The sequence below is a fragment of the Myotis lucifugus genome, unplaced genomic scaffold (assembly GCF_000147115.1).
Source record: "Myotis lucifugus unplaced genomic scaffold, Myoluc2.0 scaffold_7, whole genome shotgun sequence".
NCBI lineage: Eukaryota > Metazoa > Chordata > Mammalia > Chiroptera > Vespertilionidae > Myotis > Myotis lucifugus.
In genome coordinates, this window is record NW_005871055.1 from 16,033,366 (window position 1) to 16,053,645 (window position 20,280).

The 20,280-nt window shown below is 39.1% G+C and overlaps 1 protein-coding gene across 1 annotated transcript in view; it reads right to left on the reverse strand.

Annotated features, from left to right (window-relative positions):
• Positions 1-13,478, reverse strand: part of SGCG (sarcoglycan gamma) — a 148,637-nt gene extending 135,159 nt beyond the window's left edge. The window contains exons 1-2 of the mRNA XM_014449703.2: positions 13,450-13,478; positions 8,886-9,080 (exon numbers count right to left, since the gene is read on the reverse strand). Coding sequence (XP_014305189.1) covers positions 8,886-9,080 — 195 coding nt within the window. The 5' untranslated portion in view covers positions 13,450-13,478. The remainder of the gene's footprint in view (positions 1-8,885; positions 9,081-13,449) is intronic.
• Positions 13,479-20,280: the final 6,802 nt, after the last annotated feature.

Below are 20,280 nucleotides of genomic sequence, written 5' to 3' on the forward strand. Positions count from 1 at the left end.
CACCACCGACCTGATTGCCCCTAACTGCCTCTGCCTCAGCCCCACCACCATGACTTTGTCCGGAAGAATGGCTGGTCTCCCGGTCTAATTAGCATATTACCCTTATATTAGTATAGATTGCTATATAAAGTATAATTCTTCTTCTTCCATTACATTTCTAATTAGTTCAAACTCAAATATGGGTGTGCAGTGAACACCGTTTTGTACCTCATTTTGTTACTCAGCATGTTGCAAACTTTCATATTTGTTTCAGCAGTTTTCCATTTAGTTCTTCTAGTGTTTATAACATATCATTTACAAGTACTTTTTTTTCAAATTGTCTGCTATTTAGATATTTCTATCCCTTATTTAATAAATTGTCTTGTTGCATTTGTCAAACTTTCAGAAAAATGCTAAATTATGGTAGTGATACCAGATATGTATTTCTTATTCTTTCAACAGGCATGCTTCCATGGTTTCAGTAGTAAGTATGTTTTTGGTTGCTGGTTTGTGGTAAACATTCTTTATCATGTTAGGGAAGTATAATGGTCAACTATTTCTTTTTACTACCACAATTTATGATATCACATGGAGTGTGGTTGAGTGGAAAATTGTTGATTTCAAATCAAATGGAAAGGATGCAAATCCTAATTCTCATTTTCTGTCTCTGTGATCTCAGAATATTATTTAATTTCTGATAATTCAACTAAAGTACATCTATATTTATTGGGTGGTGCCTATTATGTAGTAGCAGTGTGCTGTGTACTAGAAAAAAATAATATAGACAGGCTTCTTTTCTATTTTGTGAAGTAGAACTAATAAAAGCACCCATGGTAGGAAATAGGAGAAAAGCTACCACTGTTTCAGAGATAGGAAGATAGTCAATGACCAGAAAAGCCTCAAGCATTACTAAACAGTATGTTCAGTTAGCAGCATGAATATACAACTGGAAAAATCAGAATAGATTAACATGGCACCTGATACAGATAATACTTAACTTCATAAAAGAATTTTGTATTTTCAAAATATATGTTTGAAATTCATATATTATTCAAAACAAATAATCAGACCATAGTGCTAAGAACACTTGGGAAGCTACAAAAGTGAGGAATTTTATATATATATTTGGGTTCTAACACACTGTCAAAAGAAATAACAAAGAGGTAGATAAACCATATAGCTATAACATAGATCTATTCATAAGAGCTTATATGATAAAGAAAAGTATTTATTTGGTACCTAATTATGTCTAAGGCCCCTTGATATGGCTGGAGATTCAAAAAATACAAAATCTATTGGCCCTTCAGGTTTCTCTGACAAAAAGATACACTAGTCATTTAGACAATTTCAAGAGTTCAGAACGGGACCTGATTAAAGTGTATTGGAGAATTTAGAGCCTACTTCTCAGTGGTGGTGGTACTTGAACTGGGCCAAGAGAGAGGATAAGACATAAATTCACTTTTAAAGAGTTTTAGATTATTTAATGGAATGGCAATCATGAACCCTGGCATAGAGAGATTACTCTGGAGAAACATGTTTGAAATTCTATATTCTTTATTATTAATACAAGGTAGTAAATAATCTGCTTCTGTGTGTCTCATTTTTTTGAATATTATCATTTTTGAAATTCTGTTATTTCACATTTTGTGCAAATAGAGTATCTAAAATTGGTCTGACTTCCACATTTGACAGTTGTATACAGTTCAAATATTATGGCTATATAGCAATTGTGATTAGTAAAAAAAAAAAATCTTTGTTTTAGTTAGTTTATACTAATTATATTAACATCTACTAAATTGTCCATGCAGAGACCCATATATTACCAATGGAATGATGATTTTTTTGTCTGAGTGTGACTTTGCACATTGTTTCACAATGAAGAGTTCAACAGGATTATAGGTACTGAAAATAAAGAACAACTTTGTCTAAGGTATTTTGATGCAAGCTTAAACCAAGCATCTAATTAACAAAATCACAAACAGTGCTTGTTTGTGTGTGTGTGCACCATCAGAAAATCACAGATTAACATAATTCTAATTAAAGCCAGGATTCTTACCCAGTCTGACTCCTAGGCTAATGTTCTTCCCACTATATTATGGTATATCTAAAATAATTTTTAAAAAAATAACACTTAAACAAGTAAGTGAGGTTAGATTGGTTTATAATTATAAGAAACTATCTTAATTAGCATTTGTGAGAGAAAACAAATTATGTTACCAAAAGACATTATTAGTAGAAAAGGGAAGCAAGTGAATAGGTACATCTAGAACACATTTATTTTATTATAATAATACCCCACATGACAAGAATGCTAATTATATTTCTAATTCAAGCTATCACTTTGCACAGCAAGAACCTGTGGCTTATGAGACTGTGTGGTTTTGCCTTCTTTATTTCTCAATTGTTAATACATGCTTAAATCACTCAGAAAAATTAAAATAAGAAAATTGAAGGAATATCCTTGAGATAAAAATCAAAACTATAATGCTATTTGTATCCCTAGACACCAGTAATCATAGGATTTATATCACTGATATCAGGGAAAACGAAATTCCTCTATACTCTAGGTTTATTTTCCTTCTCTAAATTCAGGCTTAATAATATCGTGTCTTCTTAGAAAGTAAATGCCATTAACTTAGTTCATGTTCTTACTGTCTGTGACCTCTGGGTCAATCCTACTCTATTATGAGTAACATTATAAATCAAACATTTCAATTTGGTTTTCAGACTAAAAAGCACTGACATAATTTTTTTCAGGAAGCTATAAATAATTTGGGGAAAAAAACAAAACCGCGCTACTGATTTAAAATTCCATTGATCATAGTTTCCATTAGTTTGAAAAACAAATGGGTAGGAGGAACAAGCAGTTTAAGAAATTAATCTGGCCCTAACTGGTTTGGCTCAGTGTATAGAGCGTCGGCCTGTAGACTGAAATGTCCCAGGTTCGATTACGGTCTAGGGCACATGCCCGGGTTGTGGGTTCAACCCCCAGTAGGGGGCGTGCAGGAGGCAGCCGATCAATGATTCTCTCTCACCATTGATGTTTTCTATCTCTCTCTCCCTCTCCCTTCCTCTCTGAAATCAATAAAAATATATTTTTTTAAAAAGAAATTACTGTAATCTGGATTGCTAAAAATGTAACAACCATGTGGACCCTGCATCTGCAAAGGCAGGCATGGAGACAGAGACAGTAGCTTGTTCCTACATCCAGCACAGCTGTGTGTGTCCCCAGCGCTGTCTCTGTAAGTGCTGCCAGGTCCACATGGTGATTACTTTCCCAGGTAACTGCCAGGGGAGTCACTCTTCTTCCCCTCCTTATGCTTATCCTCTAAGATCCTCTCTAATCCACGCTTTAGGGCCAGGCTTATTCTGCTATTCCTTAATCACCTTTGCTTTTTCTGGGTTGCCTTGTGTCCTTCTCTATGCATTTGCTAAAAACATATAACAACAATTAAAAGAGATAAGAAAAATGCTTTTATTCAGTCATTCAATCAGGCATTATTTATTCAAAAATATTTATACAGTGTCTATTTTATGCTAGGCACTGGGTCTACTAGGCTTAACTGACATGATCTTAAAGGGTGAACAGACATTCAACAACCACAAGAAATGTACAAACACCAATGTGATGCATGATATGATGTGGAAAATAAACCAGAGTCTGTGATGGGAGTGGTCAAGGAATACCTCTGTGTGATTTTTAGCTGAGTTTCTAATGATGTGTATGTGTGTGTATGTGGAGTTGTTGTAGGCAGAGGGAATAGTGTAAAAAAAAAAATAAACCCACTAAGCTAAAGTAGAATTTTAAGAGCTAATGTGGTTTTTAGAGCAATAGGAAGGGAATGCACTAATTAATTTTCAATAACTCAGATTGGATAAACACATTGGAGGCATTTCTTCTCAGATTCCTACAGACAGAGCTTTTAAACAGTTGTTATAACCAGGATCAGGAATCACTAGGTCCCCACAGTGGCTGGGTGGGCTCTGCTCTCCTCCATATTTCTGGCTCTCTGTTTTCTAACTTATATCCTGACTTCCCCTCTTTGACAGTTTGAAAAAATCTACGTTAGATCACCTAAGCAAAGGATGCAGGGAGGGAACTTCCGTGAGAGTTTGCACCGAAAGGCAGCAGAAGCGACCTGCATGGATGATGAGTTAAGCAGAGCACCAGATTATTGGAGCAGTGCCTTCTCCCTGGGGATCTACCTGCCTCCCAGCTTTCCCATCTACTGTTGGTACAGGATGGCCCACAAGGAAGTGCAGCAAGGTGGTCAGGTTTTTGCCCCTGCAGAAGTGTCTGAAGTTTTCCCATGCTGCCTATGAGTTGGTGACCTCTCTATTTTTGAGTTGCAAGACATTTGGCCAGATCCAAACCTACAACCTCCAATCAGCTTTCATGAGTAGTATAGATGTTATTTTGAGTTCCCACCCCCCCCCCCCGACTCATTTTTCTCCCTTTCAGTTCTGATTGACTGGGGAAATGGTATTTATTAGGTCCCATAAGACCCCGGGAGGCATTTTTGGATATGATGCAAAAACACCAAATCTGAATACTGCCTTCATAGTACTACCTATGAGTGTGGGACAGCTCTGAAGACCTTGCTTAGGTGCTCTTGATTTTCATGGATTCTGGTATTTATTATGCTGTAGTCTGAAAAACTTAAGCCACAAAAACTATGAGGATAAACTGAATTAATGGGCATGAATGAATTGTGCAAACTCAGTTATGAGTTTTTAAAATTAGAAGGACAGACCTTTTCAAATATAAACTTTTTTCATGTTAATAAGTATATACCAATACATATATATATATTCAGTGATTTCCTCAATTATGATGAAATTATTAATCAATCATAATAATGTATCCAAGAATTTTTTAGCTATTAAAATGAAAACAATAAGCATGCATAATAAAAATATTTGCAAAAGTAATAATTTTCCATAGTGATTGTACCAGTCTGCATTCCCGCCAGCAGTGTAATGGGGTTCCTTTTTCTCCACATCCTTGCCAACACTTATTGTTTGTTGATTTATTGATGGTAGCCACTCTGGCAGGTGTAAGGTGGTACCTCGTTGTCATTTTAAATTTGCATTTCTCTGGTGATTAGTGGCGTTGAGCATTTTTTCATATGTTTTTTGGCCATTTGTATGTCCTCTATGGAGAAGTGTCTATTTAGGTCCTCTGCCCATCTTTTGAATGGATTTTTTGTCTCTCTTTAGTTAAGTTGTATGAGTACTTTATATATTTTTGAAATTAACCCTTTATCAGATGTATCATTGGCAAATATGTTCTCCCATACAGTGAGTTCTCTTTTCATTTTGATGCTGGTTTCTTTTGCTGTGCAGAAGCTTTTTATTTTGATGTAGTCCCATTTGTTTATTTTCTCCTTAGTTTCTCTTGTCTTAGGTATTGTATCAGTGAAAATTTTGCTATGTGAGATCTCTGATATTTTGCTGCCTATGTTTTCTTCAAGGATTTTTATGGTTTCCTGACTAACATTTAAATTTTTTTATCCCTTTGAGTTTATTCTTGTGTATGATATAAGATGGTAGTCTAGTTTCTTTTTTTATTTTTATTTTTTTTATTGATTTCAGAGAGAAGGGAGAGGGAGAAAGAGAAATGGAAACATCTATGATGAGAGAGAATTCCTGATTGGCTGTCACCTGCATGCCCCTACTGGGGATCAAGTCCGCCACCGGCATGTGCCCTGACCAAGAATTGAACCCTAACCTCCTGGTTCATAGGTTGAAGCTCAACCACTGAGCCACACTGGCTGGGCTAGTTTCTTTTTTTACATGTACCTGTCCTATGCACCCCCCCCCCATGTCCATAGTAGCACTATTTTCAATAGCTAAGATCTGGAAACAGCCCAAGTGCCCATCAGTAGATGAATGGATAAAAAGCTGTGGTACATTTACACAGTGGAATACTATGCAGCTATAAAAAAGAAGGATCTCTTACCCTTTGAGATAGCATGGAGGGACCTGGAGAGTATTATGCTATGTGAAACAAGTCAGAGAAAGACAAATATCACATGATCTCACTTATATGTGAATCTAATGAACAAAATAAACTAACAAAATAGATCCAGAGACACATTCAATAGACTGAAGATCCTCAAAGGGAAGGTGGGGGGGGGGGAGAGATAAACCAAAGAACTTATACACATATATGTGCAACCCATGGACACAGACAATAGTGGGGTAAAGGCCTGGGAAGGGCCAGGAGTAGGGAGGAGGGTGATCAATGTGGAAAAAAAGAGGACATCTGTAATACTTTCAAAAATAAAGATAAATTTTTTAAAAAGGAATAATTTACTTTATAATGAAATAACTTCCCAGGTAGCAAGTAGTTAAAATATACATTATTAGATTAGGCTAAATTATTTATCTTGTTGCTGATTACTCAGTTACTTAAAAGATATCAATATCCAGCAACATAAAGAAAAAAATTAAATATTTCTTAATAATTAATGACTAAGAATATAGATCATCAGGTAAGTTCATTTAGGTATTTTAGAGTTTTTAATTTTTTTGTTTTGTTTTGGGGGGGGGGTCAATATCCAGTAATAGAAATGAAACACATTTTTGAATAATGGAGAACACTGTACTGATTTTCTATTGCCATGTAACAAATTTTCACAAATGTAGTAGCTTAGTGATACCAATTTCCTATCTCACAGTTTCCATGGGTCAGGAGTTTGGTTAATGCTCTGGGTCTCATACAGCTGATGTATCAGTGAGGATGGGTTCCTTTCTGGAGCTTGGGGTTTTTTTCAAGCTTTCGTGGTGGTTGATAATTCCTTGTGGGAGTAGGAGTGAGGTCTCCATTTTCCTTCTGGCTGTCATTCAGGGGGCACTCTTGGCTCCTAGGGGCCACCTGCAGTTCCTTGCCAAGTGGCCCCCTCATAGACCCTCATAACATGGCATCTCATGCCTTCAAGGCTAGTGAGAGAATCTCTCATCAAAGGTCTTAAGGTCATTTACCTAATTAAATCAGGTCCACTCAGGATAATTTCCCTTTGACTAATTAAAAATCAACTGATTTGGAACCTTAATTATATCTGCAAAGTCCCTTCACCTCTGCTATATAATGTAACCCAATCCCATCACTTTTGCCAAATTCTGTCGGCTAGAAGCAAATCACAGGTACTGCCCATACTCAAGGAAAGGGGATTATACAGCACAACACCAGGGATGAAGGTCATGGGAAAAGCCTTCTTAGAATTTTGCCTATCACTGCATAAACCAGGTAGTTTTTTAAAAAGTAAAATTAATATATTTAATAACACAAAGACATTTTATTAATTGTCATTATTATCATTAAATTTGATTTTGATTTTCATAGCACACTCTAGATTATCATGAAATACCCAAAGCAACAAAATTAAGTTTATAAATCTTAATCCCAAATAAGACATGATGGAGTTCAGTTACTGGTGCAAGAGACTTAAAATCTGGCTGTCCCCTGCCCATGCAGGGCTATGAGATGGCTTCCTCTTTCTCCCAGGCCCTTCTAAGGGTCTTACTACCAGTAAATTTTCTCTTAGCTTTATGCTAACTGAGGGACTGACCACAGGTTGATGCAGGGTCCTCTAGTCAGGAGGCTTCCCTGACAGATTCCATAGCTTATAATTTGAGAAGTTCAACCTTGATTCAGTCTCCAAAAAAATAAGATATTTTAAATTTAGACATAAAAGGCAGGTGATGTACCAAACATGCATACCATATATTGTGCTGCGTTTATAAAGAGAAGTTGTCCTATGGAACTAAACATTATTGTTATACTGTAAAAATATTGTTGCTATAAATTTTAAAGAAGAAATGACAACTTAAAGATATTTATGTGTAATATTCATATAATTTATAATATAAATATATTATATACTTATATATATTATATATTTATATTAACTATTTTAAATGCATTTATTTAATATATTAACACATTTCAAGCTATATTTTGATTGGATTATATTTTACCTATTTGAATGTGTGAAAATATAAATATTTGTTTATTATGCCAACAACAAAATTAATATGTCTACTGCCTATAAAATTATGGTATAATATAAATTATTGCATAGAAAGTGAAGGATACTAATTAATAGAAGGTATTTCAGGCTGAATGCTAAAACTATTGTTCTTGGAAAAAAACCATGTCTATATCACACCTTCAAGATGAATGTGAGAAGCAGATTTACCTACCTATGGTGTCCACTGCAGCATTTTTTTCTCACTGTAATTATTTTACATTCTACATTATATAACTGTTTTTTCAAAAAATACACAAAATATTGTCAGAGCATATAAAATTAACTAGCTATCTTAGAAATATGAGGTTGTTTAAAAATATGAATTCCTTAGGACTAGTGATATTTTACTTATTAAATGTTGAAGTGTAGACATGAATTTATTGCATGTCAGCATGTAGCTTTTTAAAAAATGAGAAAGTACAATCTGAATGGTAAATATTTATAAATTAATGAGATTAGAAAAATATAACAAAATTTTACCAATTAAAGAATTAAATAATTATTAAGCAATCATGACTCAACCAAGCATAAACTCAAGATCATTACAATTTTCCCCCATGTAAAGATAATTACTAATAAAAAGTATAATAAAACAAACAAAACCCAACAAAGTATATAGTTTACACTGAAATTATTTAAAAGGGTAAAAAGGGAAAGTGTTATATGTATTTTTGCTACTGAAAATTCTGATAACAGACAGGAAACAAACATTAATTATATTAAAGAAAGCTTCTACCAATACAATAAGGATGAAGTGATGGTGCAAACATAACCAGAACATGCCTACCAGCAATAATAAATAAATAAATAAATAAATAAATAAATAAATAAACAAACAAACAAACAGATAGATAAAAATAAAATACTTACTGGGGAAAACCACATCACTTTAAGAATCCAAATTGCAAGAGCAAAATTCACAAGAAGGATGATGAGTAAAAGAAGAACAAATAAGTAGAGGCAACGCTTTCTCCAGCCATAAATGCCAATTTTGTAGACATACTGGTTCTCTGGCCGCTCTATGTGGGTGCCTTCTGTGGCTGAATTGTACTGTTCACGTACCATCTGCCATGGGGTGAGATTAGGGTGTAAGAAGAGTGGGGGAGGGGAAGATGGACAAAGGGAGAGAGAAGGGAGGGTAGGAGAGCAGGGTAGAGGAAGTGAGAGGGAAGGAGACAGGGAGAGAAGGAGGGATAGACAGAAAGAAAGAACTTGTTTGTCAATACTGATTTATTATGATTCCAACAAAATATTTTTATCCCAATAATAAATTTCCAAAGTTAATGATTTTTTTAAAAAAAATAAAATATTACTTGGAAATAGGTCACTACATTTCAACCACAGAATGGTATTTAATTTGTCATGCAAAATGTTTTAGATGTGACATACCCATTTCAAGTCCAATGGCCATATTTTCAGATTTCAATCAGTAGGTTCAATATATATACAGCTTTCAAAATTCTGCAGGGTTAAACTTATAATTGAATTATCAACCCAAAATAATTAAATTACCAAGTTCTTAAAAGGTTTGGTGAGAAGAAAATCAAGCTGGCACCTACATGTTTTCTAAAAAATAGAATCCAGCCATGGTTGGTGTGGCTCTGTTGTTAGAGCATCAGCCCATAGACTGAAGGGTCTTGGGTTCAATTCCTGGTCAATGGCATGTACCTGGGTTGCAGGTTTGATCCCTGGCCCTGGTAGGAGCACATGCAGAAGACCACCAATTGATGTATCTCTCTCACATCGATGTTAATCTCTCTCCCCTCCCACCATTCCTCCCTTCCATTCACTCTAAAATTCCATGGAAAAACACCCTCGGGTGAGGATTAACAATAAATAAATAAATAAATAAATAAATAAATAAATAAATAAATCCAATTATTCATTTTTTTCCAAATAATTAAATTGACTTTTTTCAGTTACCAAGTTACTCAGAATTAAAAAGTCTCTTTATAAGATACTTACCACACTAACTTTGGTCTATAGTTAAGTTTCCAAGAATTGTCTTAGTTCCAGAAAAATCAAAACATGTATGAGTATAAATGTTTACAAATATTTCTTATTTTAAGTGGGTGTTTTAGTAACAATTTCAACTCTATGAAGAGATTTTTTAAAATTACTCATTTTTTTTTGCCCTAACTGGTTTGGCTCAGTGGATAGAGCATTGGCCTGTGGACTGAAGGGTCCCAGGTTCGATTCTGGTCAAGGGCATGTACCTTGGTTGTGGGCACATCCCCAGTAGGGTGTGTGCAGGAGGCAGCTGATCGATGTTTCTCTCTCATTGATATTTCTAACTCTCTATTCATCTCCCTTCCTCTCTGTAATAATCAATAAAATATATTAAAAAAATAAAATAAAATAAAATTACGCATTTTTTCCCTTTATGCAAAGAAAAAAAGAAAGTGGTTTTAATATATAAAATTAAAACTGGAAATTATTAAGACTTTTCTGCTTGTAAATGTAGTAAAATGATGAATTAGAATATAAGATATTCTTCTCTGAGGTTTTTGTGTATGTGTGTGAAAAAGTTATGCATGTATTTTTAGGAATGTTTTGGAGGTATCTTTATTTAAAATAAATCATGGTCTAAAATAATTATTTAAATCTCTTTCCATTTTAGCAATAGGCATTTTCCCAGATTCTGATTCCGTAAAATTGTGCGTTCATCACATAGTATTTTTAAATACTCAAGACTGACAATCTATGTTATGCAAAAACTAAATGTTTAAAGATATCATATGGGCACTATTTATTGATTCATCTCTTTGAACTTGTTCTGTCTTCCTTATATGAGAAAGTTCACTATCATCCTCACAGTTACTGCCATCAAAGTTGCAGAAGTTATCCTTGCTTCTCTTTTCTCCTCAAGTTCTGCATAAGCAGTTCTTACCAACTGGTTCTTCAACATATGTCACAAACCTGTCTACTCCTCTCCATTTTCATTGCTATCACACAACTTCAAGCCAGCAGGAACTCTCTTCTGCACTACTGAAAAGCCTTCCCTCATCTTTTTCCCTTCTAGTAATCATTCTCTACTCAGTAGCAAAGAGTGAAATGTAAGCTCCTGTTACTCAATTGTTTCAAACTTTTCAATAGGTTTTCTCCACACTGAATATCCAAACTCCTCCATCACCTACCAGACCCTACACAAAGGGCCTTTGCTTAAGTCTTCAGCTTCCTTTACTACCATCTGTCTTTTGCTCACAGTTCTCCATCTACTCTTTAATAGATCAGGTTAACTCTCACCTGGACCTTCTCTCCACCTGAAACACTGGACGCTAGAAAATGGAGCTTCCACAACCTGAAAATTACCTACCAAACTGCAGCTGAATCAGAGAGACCCAGAACTTCCAAAAGAAGGTCCAAGGCCCCAAAGCAGCTTGCATTGCTTCACAGCTGGGCCTCATCTGGGCACCTCCAAACCCCAAACAAAGAAGAGGAATCTCTCCATAGCTCCTGCTGGGTAGCCTCAGGCAGAGGCTAAATTAGCACCTCCTTAGAGATCCAAGAGCCAGTGTACCCAGTGGTCAGAGTGGGACCATCCAGATTACAACTCCTCAGATCCATAAGGGACACACTCAGGGGGCAGACTCAGTGAGCACCAAAGCCCCACTGAAGCAAGTCTTGCCCCAGAAGAGTGTCTCCAGCTCAGAAGTTCTCCCACTGCAGACACAGCTGATTCTCACAGCCAATTGGCCTGGAGGTCAATTCCTCCCAGTGATACCTACAACAATCAAGACTTAACTACAACAAGACTGTGCACAAAGCCCACAAAGGGGTGCACCAAGAGTGTCCACCTCAGGTAATTGGGGAGGCTGAGCCACTAGGCCCTATAGGGACACCTAACACAGAAAGGCACTCTATCAACACAGGGAAGCAGCCAAAATGCAGAGACAAAGAAACAGGTCACAAATGAAAGAAATGGAGGAAAGCAAACTACTGGATATAGAGTTCAAAACCACGGTTATAAGGTTACTCAAGAATCTTCTAGAAACCTCCGAGAAATATAGTGAGACCCTCAAGGATATGAAAAAGGACCAATTAGAAATTAAGCATACACTGACTGAAATAAAGAATAATATACAGAGATCCAACAGCAGACTAGAGGATCCCAAGGATCAAGTCAAAGATTTGGAATACAAAGAAGCAAAAAACACCCAACTGGAAAAGCAAAATGAAAAAAGAATACAAAAATATGAAGATAGTGCAAGGAGCCTCTGGGACAACTTTAAGCGTACCAACATCCGAATTATAGGGGTGCCAGAAGAAGAAAGAAAGCAAGATATTGAAAACCTATTTGAAGAAATAATGACAGAAAACTTCCCCTACCTGGTGAAAGAAATAGACTTACAAGTCCAGGAAGCACAGAGAACCCCAAACAAAAGGAATCCAAAGAGGACCACACCAAGACACATCATAATTAAAATCCCAAGGGCAAAAGACAAAGAGAGAATATTAAAAGCAGTAAGAGAAAAAACAGTTTCTGATTTCTCAACAGAAACTATGCAGACCAGAAGGGAGTGGCAAGAAATATTCAAAGTGATGAATAGCAAGAACCTACAACCAAGATTACTTTACCCAGGAAAGCTATCATTCAGAATTGAAGGTCAGATAAAGAGCTTCACAGATAAGAAAAAGCTACAGGAGTTCATTACCGCCAAACCAGTATTATATGAAATGCTGAAGAGTATTCTTTAAGAAGAGGAAGAAGAAGAAAAAGGTAAAGATAAAAATTATGAACAACAAAGTGACAACAAATACATATCTATCAACAAGTGAATCTAAAAATCAAGTGAATAAATATCTGACGAACAGAATAAACTGGTGAATAGAATAGAAGCAGGGGCATAGAAAGGGAGTGGACTGACAATTCTCAGGGGGAAGGGGGTTTGGGGGGTGTGGGAAGAGACTGGACAAAAATCATACACCTAGGGAGAGACAAGATGGTGGCGGAATAGGCCGACGTGTCCCAAGGCTTCTCCTGGAGAAAATAGAATGAGCAGCTGAAACGAATAACATCCACCCCAAATTGGTGAAGGAGACTCAGCTGGTGAGACAGTTTGCAGTCGGGAAGGGCAGAGTTCCCCTGGAAAGGTAAAAACCAGGGATCTGGGCAGGAAAGTTTGCCAGATCTCTGAGCCCAGAGGGTCAGAGGGAAACCGTGCGGCACCCAGCCGTGTCCCTTGGGACAGGCACAGCCTCTGACTATGGAAAGGAGATTCGCAGGACTGTTGACGCCGGGGGATTCAAGATCTGGGTTCCATAATCACGCAAGACTGAGCCCAGAGGGGGCAGCCTGAAGGGATGACCAGACCATGCAGTGCCGGTAAGAGAGGAGCTCACAGAGACTCAGTCTTTCCCATTTCTGTGACCGGCGTTTGTTTGTTTTTTCACTGAACCCTGTTCATAGGACATTTCGGATACAGACACTCACCCGTGCTGAGGTGCGGGAGAAGGTGCGGACAAGTGGAGTCTGGGGAGAAGCTGGGGAGAGGAGGGGGTCCAGGAGAGGTGGCAGCAAATTGAGTGCTGAGTCACGCCTGAGCCCAGGAACGGGCACCATTTTCTCCAGAAGATATAGCCCCTCCCTTCAGTTTCCAGGCAACAAATACAGCCACACCCAGATTCCACCTTGAATGGTACAAAGGATTAAAAAAATCTGAATAGTCCCTGGGAGTCCACAGGGTCTGGCGTATAGAGAGGCCTTCAGTCCCAGCAACAGAAAAAAAAAATTGCAGACATTCCAGAAGACTGGAATCCTAAGCCAGCCAAAGAAACGACATTTCAATTTTTCATTTTTATTTTTATTTATTATTATTATTTTGTTAGCTCTTTGTTTTGCATTTTCTTTGTTTTCCTTTTTTTGTTTGTTGCTTTATTTTCTATTTCTTTTCACATTATTTTTCCATCATTCCATTTTATTTTATTTTTACTTGCTATTTTCTATTTTTATACCATTTTTTAAATCAATTTTTTTATAAATATATTATTTTGTTCTCCTCTTTCTCTTCTTATCCACTCATTCCTTTTCTACTTCCTCTATACTGAATTGAGGTCCTCCCAATATTTATCCAATTCTTAACCTTATTTTCTGTATATTAGCTCAGCCTCTACAGATTCTGCCCCCACCCTCTTTGCTGGGTGTTTGGTGTTTGTATTTGTTTGGTTTATCTATTGGTTCTGTGGTATTTTCTCCCCAGATATATATATTCTCCCTTTTCTTTTCTCTCTTATCTTTCTTTTTCTCTCTTAGATATCATTTGTGCTCTCTTTTCTCTCCCCTAATTCTCTTTTCTCAGGTGATCACTTATATTGGGGTTATCAGTGTCGTCAGTACATTCATGCTTTGTTTCCTTTGTGTCATGTCTTGTTAAGGTGAATTTTATCCTGTCTGGCTAATGTGCTAGAGAGCAAGCCACATAATCAGTCACGTGGAGAGGAAACTCCATCCACGAACGTGTCAATTACACCCTAGACCCAGCTACAGAGGCAGGAAGAAGGTGGCAGTGAGGGAGCAAAAGAGGAGTCTGTGGTCATGTGGGGTGTGTGTGTGTGTGTGTGTGTGTCTGTGTGTGTGTGTGTCACAGTTAGACCCCGCAGGACCTTCGGGGGCAGGCTAACTGAGCTAGCCTAACTAGGCAGCTTCTGCTACCATTGCAAACAGTAGCAGGAGGCCAGCTCTTCTTCAGAGGCCTCGTCTTTTCAAAGGGGAGAGTTGATGTAACTGAGAGCCCAGCCTCACCCCCACCCAGGGTGCCTTCAGGTAACACCTGGAACTCTACAGCCACCCCTGCCAGGGACCTGCTACCTCGGCTGTGGTACCATGGACAACGAGTCTCCAGCCACCCCGGGCACAGGCTCCTGTGGGTTCTGAAGCACGCTCCCCTCTGACCGGCCCAACACTTTAGTCCAGGGCACTACAACCACACGAGCAGCAGACACGTGAGCAGCCTGCTCCTGTCCAAGGAGCATCAGCCCCGTGACCAGCCCGCCCCAGGCCTAAGAGCAGCAGCCTCACGGGGTCTGCCCCTGTCCACGGAGCAGCAGCTGTGAGAGCAGCCCGCTCCCGTGTCCGAGGAGCAGCAACCACGAGACAGCCCGCCCCATTCGAGGAGCAGCAGCTGCACGAGCAGACTGCCCACGGCTGAGGAGTGGCAGCCCCGTGCAGCCCGCCCCCATCTGAGGAAGAGCAGCTGTACACAGCCTGCACCCTGCACCAGTCCGAGGAACAGCACGCTGCGCAAGCAACCTGCCCTCGTCCACGCAGCAGCCAAATGAGCAGCCTGCCCCAATCCGAAGAGAAGCAGCTGTGTGAGCAGCTCACCCCCATCCGAGGAGCAGCAGCTCCACGAGCAGCCCATCCCCCTTAGAGGAGCAGCAGCAGCCCACCCCAGTAGGAGGAGCAGCAGCCACAAGAGCAGACCACCCACGTCCGAGGAGAAACAGCCCTGCACAGCCTGCACCGGTCCAAGGAGCAGAGCCACACACAGCATGCACCTGTCCAACAAGCAGCAGCCGGGTGAGTGGCCTGGCCCCGTCTGAGGAGGAGCAGCCACTCGTGCAGCTCACTTCTGTCTGAGGAGCAGCAGCCATGCAAGCAGCCCATCTCCCATCCGAAGAACAGCAGCCGTGCGAGCAGCCTACCCCTGTCCGAGGAGCAGCAGCCCTGCAATCAACCGGCTGCTGTCCAAGGAGCAGTAGCCACACAAGCAGCCTGCCCCAGCAGAGGAACAGCAGCAGCATACAGCCAGCCACGATCCAAGGAACAGCAGCCATGTGAGCAGTCCGCCCCAGTCCAAGGAGTAGCAGCTGCATGTAGCCCACCCCCATCCAAGGAACAGCAGCCTCGTGATCAGCACACCCTCTGTCTGAGGAAAAGCAGCTGTGTGAGAAGCCTCCCCACACCAGCCAGAGGAGCCAACACGGCTGCGAACAGCACCCACCAGAGGAGCAGCTGCCAACTGAGGAGCAGCTGCTACTGCAACTGCCCAAGGAGCAACCACAGCCCGAGGAGCCACTGCCACCCAAGAAGCAGCCCCTGAACAACTCAACATCTAGATCTGTTGGTGAGATCAAACATGGGTAGACAAAGAAACCCTCAAAGGAAAGAAAAGGAGATATCACCAGGAAAGCAGCTAAGTGAAACAGAGACATGCAATACATCAGAAAAAGAATTCAGAATAAGGGTCCTAGAGTTCATAAACCAGATGAAGGAAAAAATCAACAACTTATGTAAGAATCAAGAAGAAATGGATGAAAAAATCAACAACTTATGTCAGAATCAAGAAGAAATGAAGAGTGATATAGCTGCAATAAAAAACACTATGGAAAGTTTCAACAGTAGACTAGGGGAAGCAGAAGACTGAATTAGTGAATTAGAAGACAGGGAAGCAAAACACACCCAAACTGAACAGCAATTGGAGAAAAAAGTTAAAAGACAGGAGGAGAGCCTAAGGGAGCTATGGGACAACATGAAATGAAGCAACATACAACAGGAACAACAGGAAGAGGAACAAGGCTTAGAAACCTATTTGAAGAAATATTGTCCAAAAACTTCCCTGATGTGGGGAAGAAAAAAGTCACACAAGCACAGAGAGTCCCAAATAAGGTGAACCCGAAAAGACCCACACCAAGACACATCATAATTACGATGGCAAATGTTCAGGACAAAGAGAGAATCTTAAAGGCTGCAAGAGAGAGGCAGAAAGTTACATACAAGGGATCTCCCATTATGTTATCAAATGATTTCTCAACAGAAACACAACAGGCCAGAAAAGAATGGAAGTAAATTTACAAAGTGATGCAAAGCAAGGGACTGAATCCAAGAATACTCTATCCAGAAGGCTATCATTCAAAATTGAAGGGGAAATAAGGAGCTTCACAGACAAAAAAAAAAGGCTATGAGAGTTTATCACTACCAAACCAGCAATGCAAGAAATGCTAAAGGAACTGGTGTAAAAAGAAGAAATAAAAAGGTAAGAAAGAGCACAGGCACAAGAAATAAGAATGGCTACAAACAAGTACTTTTCAATAATAACTTTAAACGTAAACGGACTAAATGCTCCAATCAAAAGACATTGAGTGGCTGAATGGATAAAAAAACATGACCCATATATATGATGTCTACAAGAAACACACCTCAGAACAAGGGACTCACACAGACTGAAAGTGAAGGGATGGAAAAATATCTTTCAGGCAAATGGAAATGAAAAAAAAAGCAGGGGTAGCAATACTTATATCTGACAAAATAGACCTCAAAGTGAAGGCCATAACAAGAGATAAGGAAGACCACTTCATAATACTAAAGGGATCGATACAACAAGAGGATATAACCCTGATAAACGTATATGCACCCAATGCAGGAGCACCCAAAGACATAAAAAAAAACTCCTGGAAGACATCAAGGGAGAGATTGAAAACAATACAATCACAGTAGGGGACTTTAATACACCACTGACATCACTGGATAAATCCTCTAGACAAAAAATAAGCAAAGAAACAGCAATCCTAAATGACTCACTAGATCAAATGGACTTAATTGACATCTTCAGAACATTTCACCCCAAAGCCACGGAATATACGTTCTTCTCAAGTGCACACGGGACATTTTCAAAAATAGACCACATGTTGGGTCAAGAGCAAAGTCTCCCCAAATTCAAGAAGATTGAAATTATATCAAGCATCTTCTCAGACCACAATGGCATAATATTAGAAATAAACTACAATGAAAACAATCCAAAAAATTCAAACACCTGGAAGCTAAATAGCATGCTATTAAACAATGATTGGGTCACCAAAGAGATCAAAGAAGAAATAAAAACATCCAAGAAACTAATGACAATAAAAACACAACAATCCAAAATCTATGGGACACAATGACAGCAGTCCTGAGAAGGAAGTATATAGCTCTACAGGCCTACCTCAAAAATACAAGAAAAAATGGTAGTAAACTCTACAACTTAAAGAAATAGAAAGAGAGCAACAAGAAAAGCCCAGAGTGAGCAGAAGGAAGGAAATAATAAAGATTAGAGCAGAAATAAATGACATAGAGACCAAAAAAAAAAATACAAAAATCAATGAAACCAAGAGGTGGTTCTTTGAAAGGATAAACAAGATTGATGAACCTCTAGCCAGGCTCACCAAGAAACAAAGAGAAAGGACCCAAATAAACAAAATCAGAAATGAAAGAGGTGAAGTAACAACACCCGACTGATATACAAAGGACTGTCAAAAAATACTACAAACATCTCTACTCCAACAAACTGGACAACCTCGATGAAATGGAAACATTCCTAGAAAAATACAAGCTTCCAAAACTCAATCATGAAGAATCTAAAAATCTTAATAAGCCAATAACTGTGGAAGAAATTGAAGCAGTCATCAAAAAGCTTCCAGCAAACAAAAGCCCAGGGCCAGACGGTTTCACAGGGGAGTTTTAGCAATCATTCAAGGAAGAACTAAAATCTATCCGCTTCAGACTATTCCATAAATTTCAGGAGGAAGGAACCCTTCCAAGCTCATTCTATGAAGCCAGCATCACCCTAATACCAAAACCAGATAAATACAACACAATGAAAGAGAATTATAGGCCAATATCCCTCATGAACATAGATGTCAAAATGCTCAACAAAATACTAGCAAATCGGATCCAGCAGTACATCAGAAAGATCATACACCATGACCAAGTAGGATTTATCCCAGGGATACAAGGATGGTACAATATTCGCAAATCAATAAATGTGATATATCACATAAACAATTTGAAAGACAAAAATCACATAGTCATATCAATTGATGCAGAAAAAGCATTTGACAAAATCCAACACCCTTTCTTGATAAAAACTCTCAGCAAGGTGGGAATAGAGGGATCATACCTCAACATAATAAAATCCATATATGACAAACCCACAGCCAACATCATACTCAATGGGCAAAAACTAAAACCATTTACCCTAAGAACAGAAACAAGAAAGGGATGCCCACTCTCACCACTCCTGTTTGGCATAGTACTGGAAGTACTAGCCATTGCAATCAGACAAGAAGAAGAAATAAAAGGAATCCAAATTGGAAAAAAAGAAGTAAAACTGTCCTTATTCGCAGATGACATGATATTGTACATAAAAAACTCTAAAGGCTCCATCAAAAAATTATTAGACTTAATAAATGAATTCGGCAATGTAGCAGGATACAAAATTAACGCCAAGAAATCTATGGCATTTCTATACACCAAAAATGAACTTACAGAAAGAGGGACTAAAGAAGCAATCCCATTTACCATCGCACCAAAAAAATTAAGATACCTAGGAATAAACTTAACTGAGGAGGTAAAAGACCTATATGTGGAAAACTACAGGACACTGAAAAAAGAGATAGAGGAAGACATAAACAGGTGGAAGAACATACCGTGTTCATGGATTGGTAGAATCAACATCATCAAAATGTCCATACTACCCAAAGCAATCTATAGATTCAATGCACTCCCCATTAAAATACCAACAGCGAGGAGAAACCAAGATGGCGGCATAGGTAAACACTGGAGATTGCTGCCTCGCACAACCACTTCAAAAATACAACTAAAAGACATAACGGACATCATCCAGAACAACAGGAAGGCTGGCTGAGTGGAATTTCTACAACTAGAAGGAAAGAGAAAAGCATACCGAGACTCAGAGGAGGTGTGGTGCAGAAGGAAAATACAAAGGTGCGGAGGTGCATGCGAAGAGGGCTGGCGGCTGAGGACACGATTGTCTTTTTCAATCGGGAGGGAGTCTCAGGCTCTGAGCTCCAGTTCCGGGTGAGTCTCTGGGGACCCAGACTCATACGGGGAGAAACTGGACTGTCTGGCATCGGTCGGAACTCGAGGGCAGCTTTCTCTCAGAGGCACTCTCAGTGATTGCCAGGACCTCTGAAGGCAGGACTGAGAGCAGCCATACTGCTCGCTCCGCCCACCTGCCCTGTTGATCCCCTGGGACCCGCCCCGCCCAAGCTGTGCACGGTGGCTTTTGCATATGAAAGGCCCGGCCCTTTGTAATCTGAAAATAACTTAACAAACTGCAGCTGCCCCAAGGCCCCAGTGCAACTTGCATTGCTTTACAGCTGGCTTCTGCTGGGTAGCCTCAGGCAGAGGCTAGATTAGCACCTCCTTAGATCCAAGAGCCAGTGTACCCAGTGGTCAGAGTGGGACTATCCAATTACAACTCCTCAGATCTATAAGGGACACACTCAGGGGGCAGACTCAGTGAGCACCAAAGCCCCACTGAAGCAA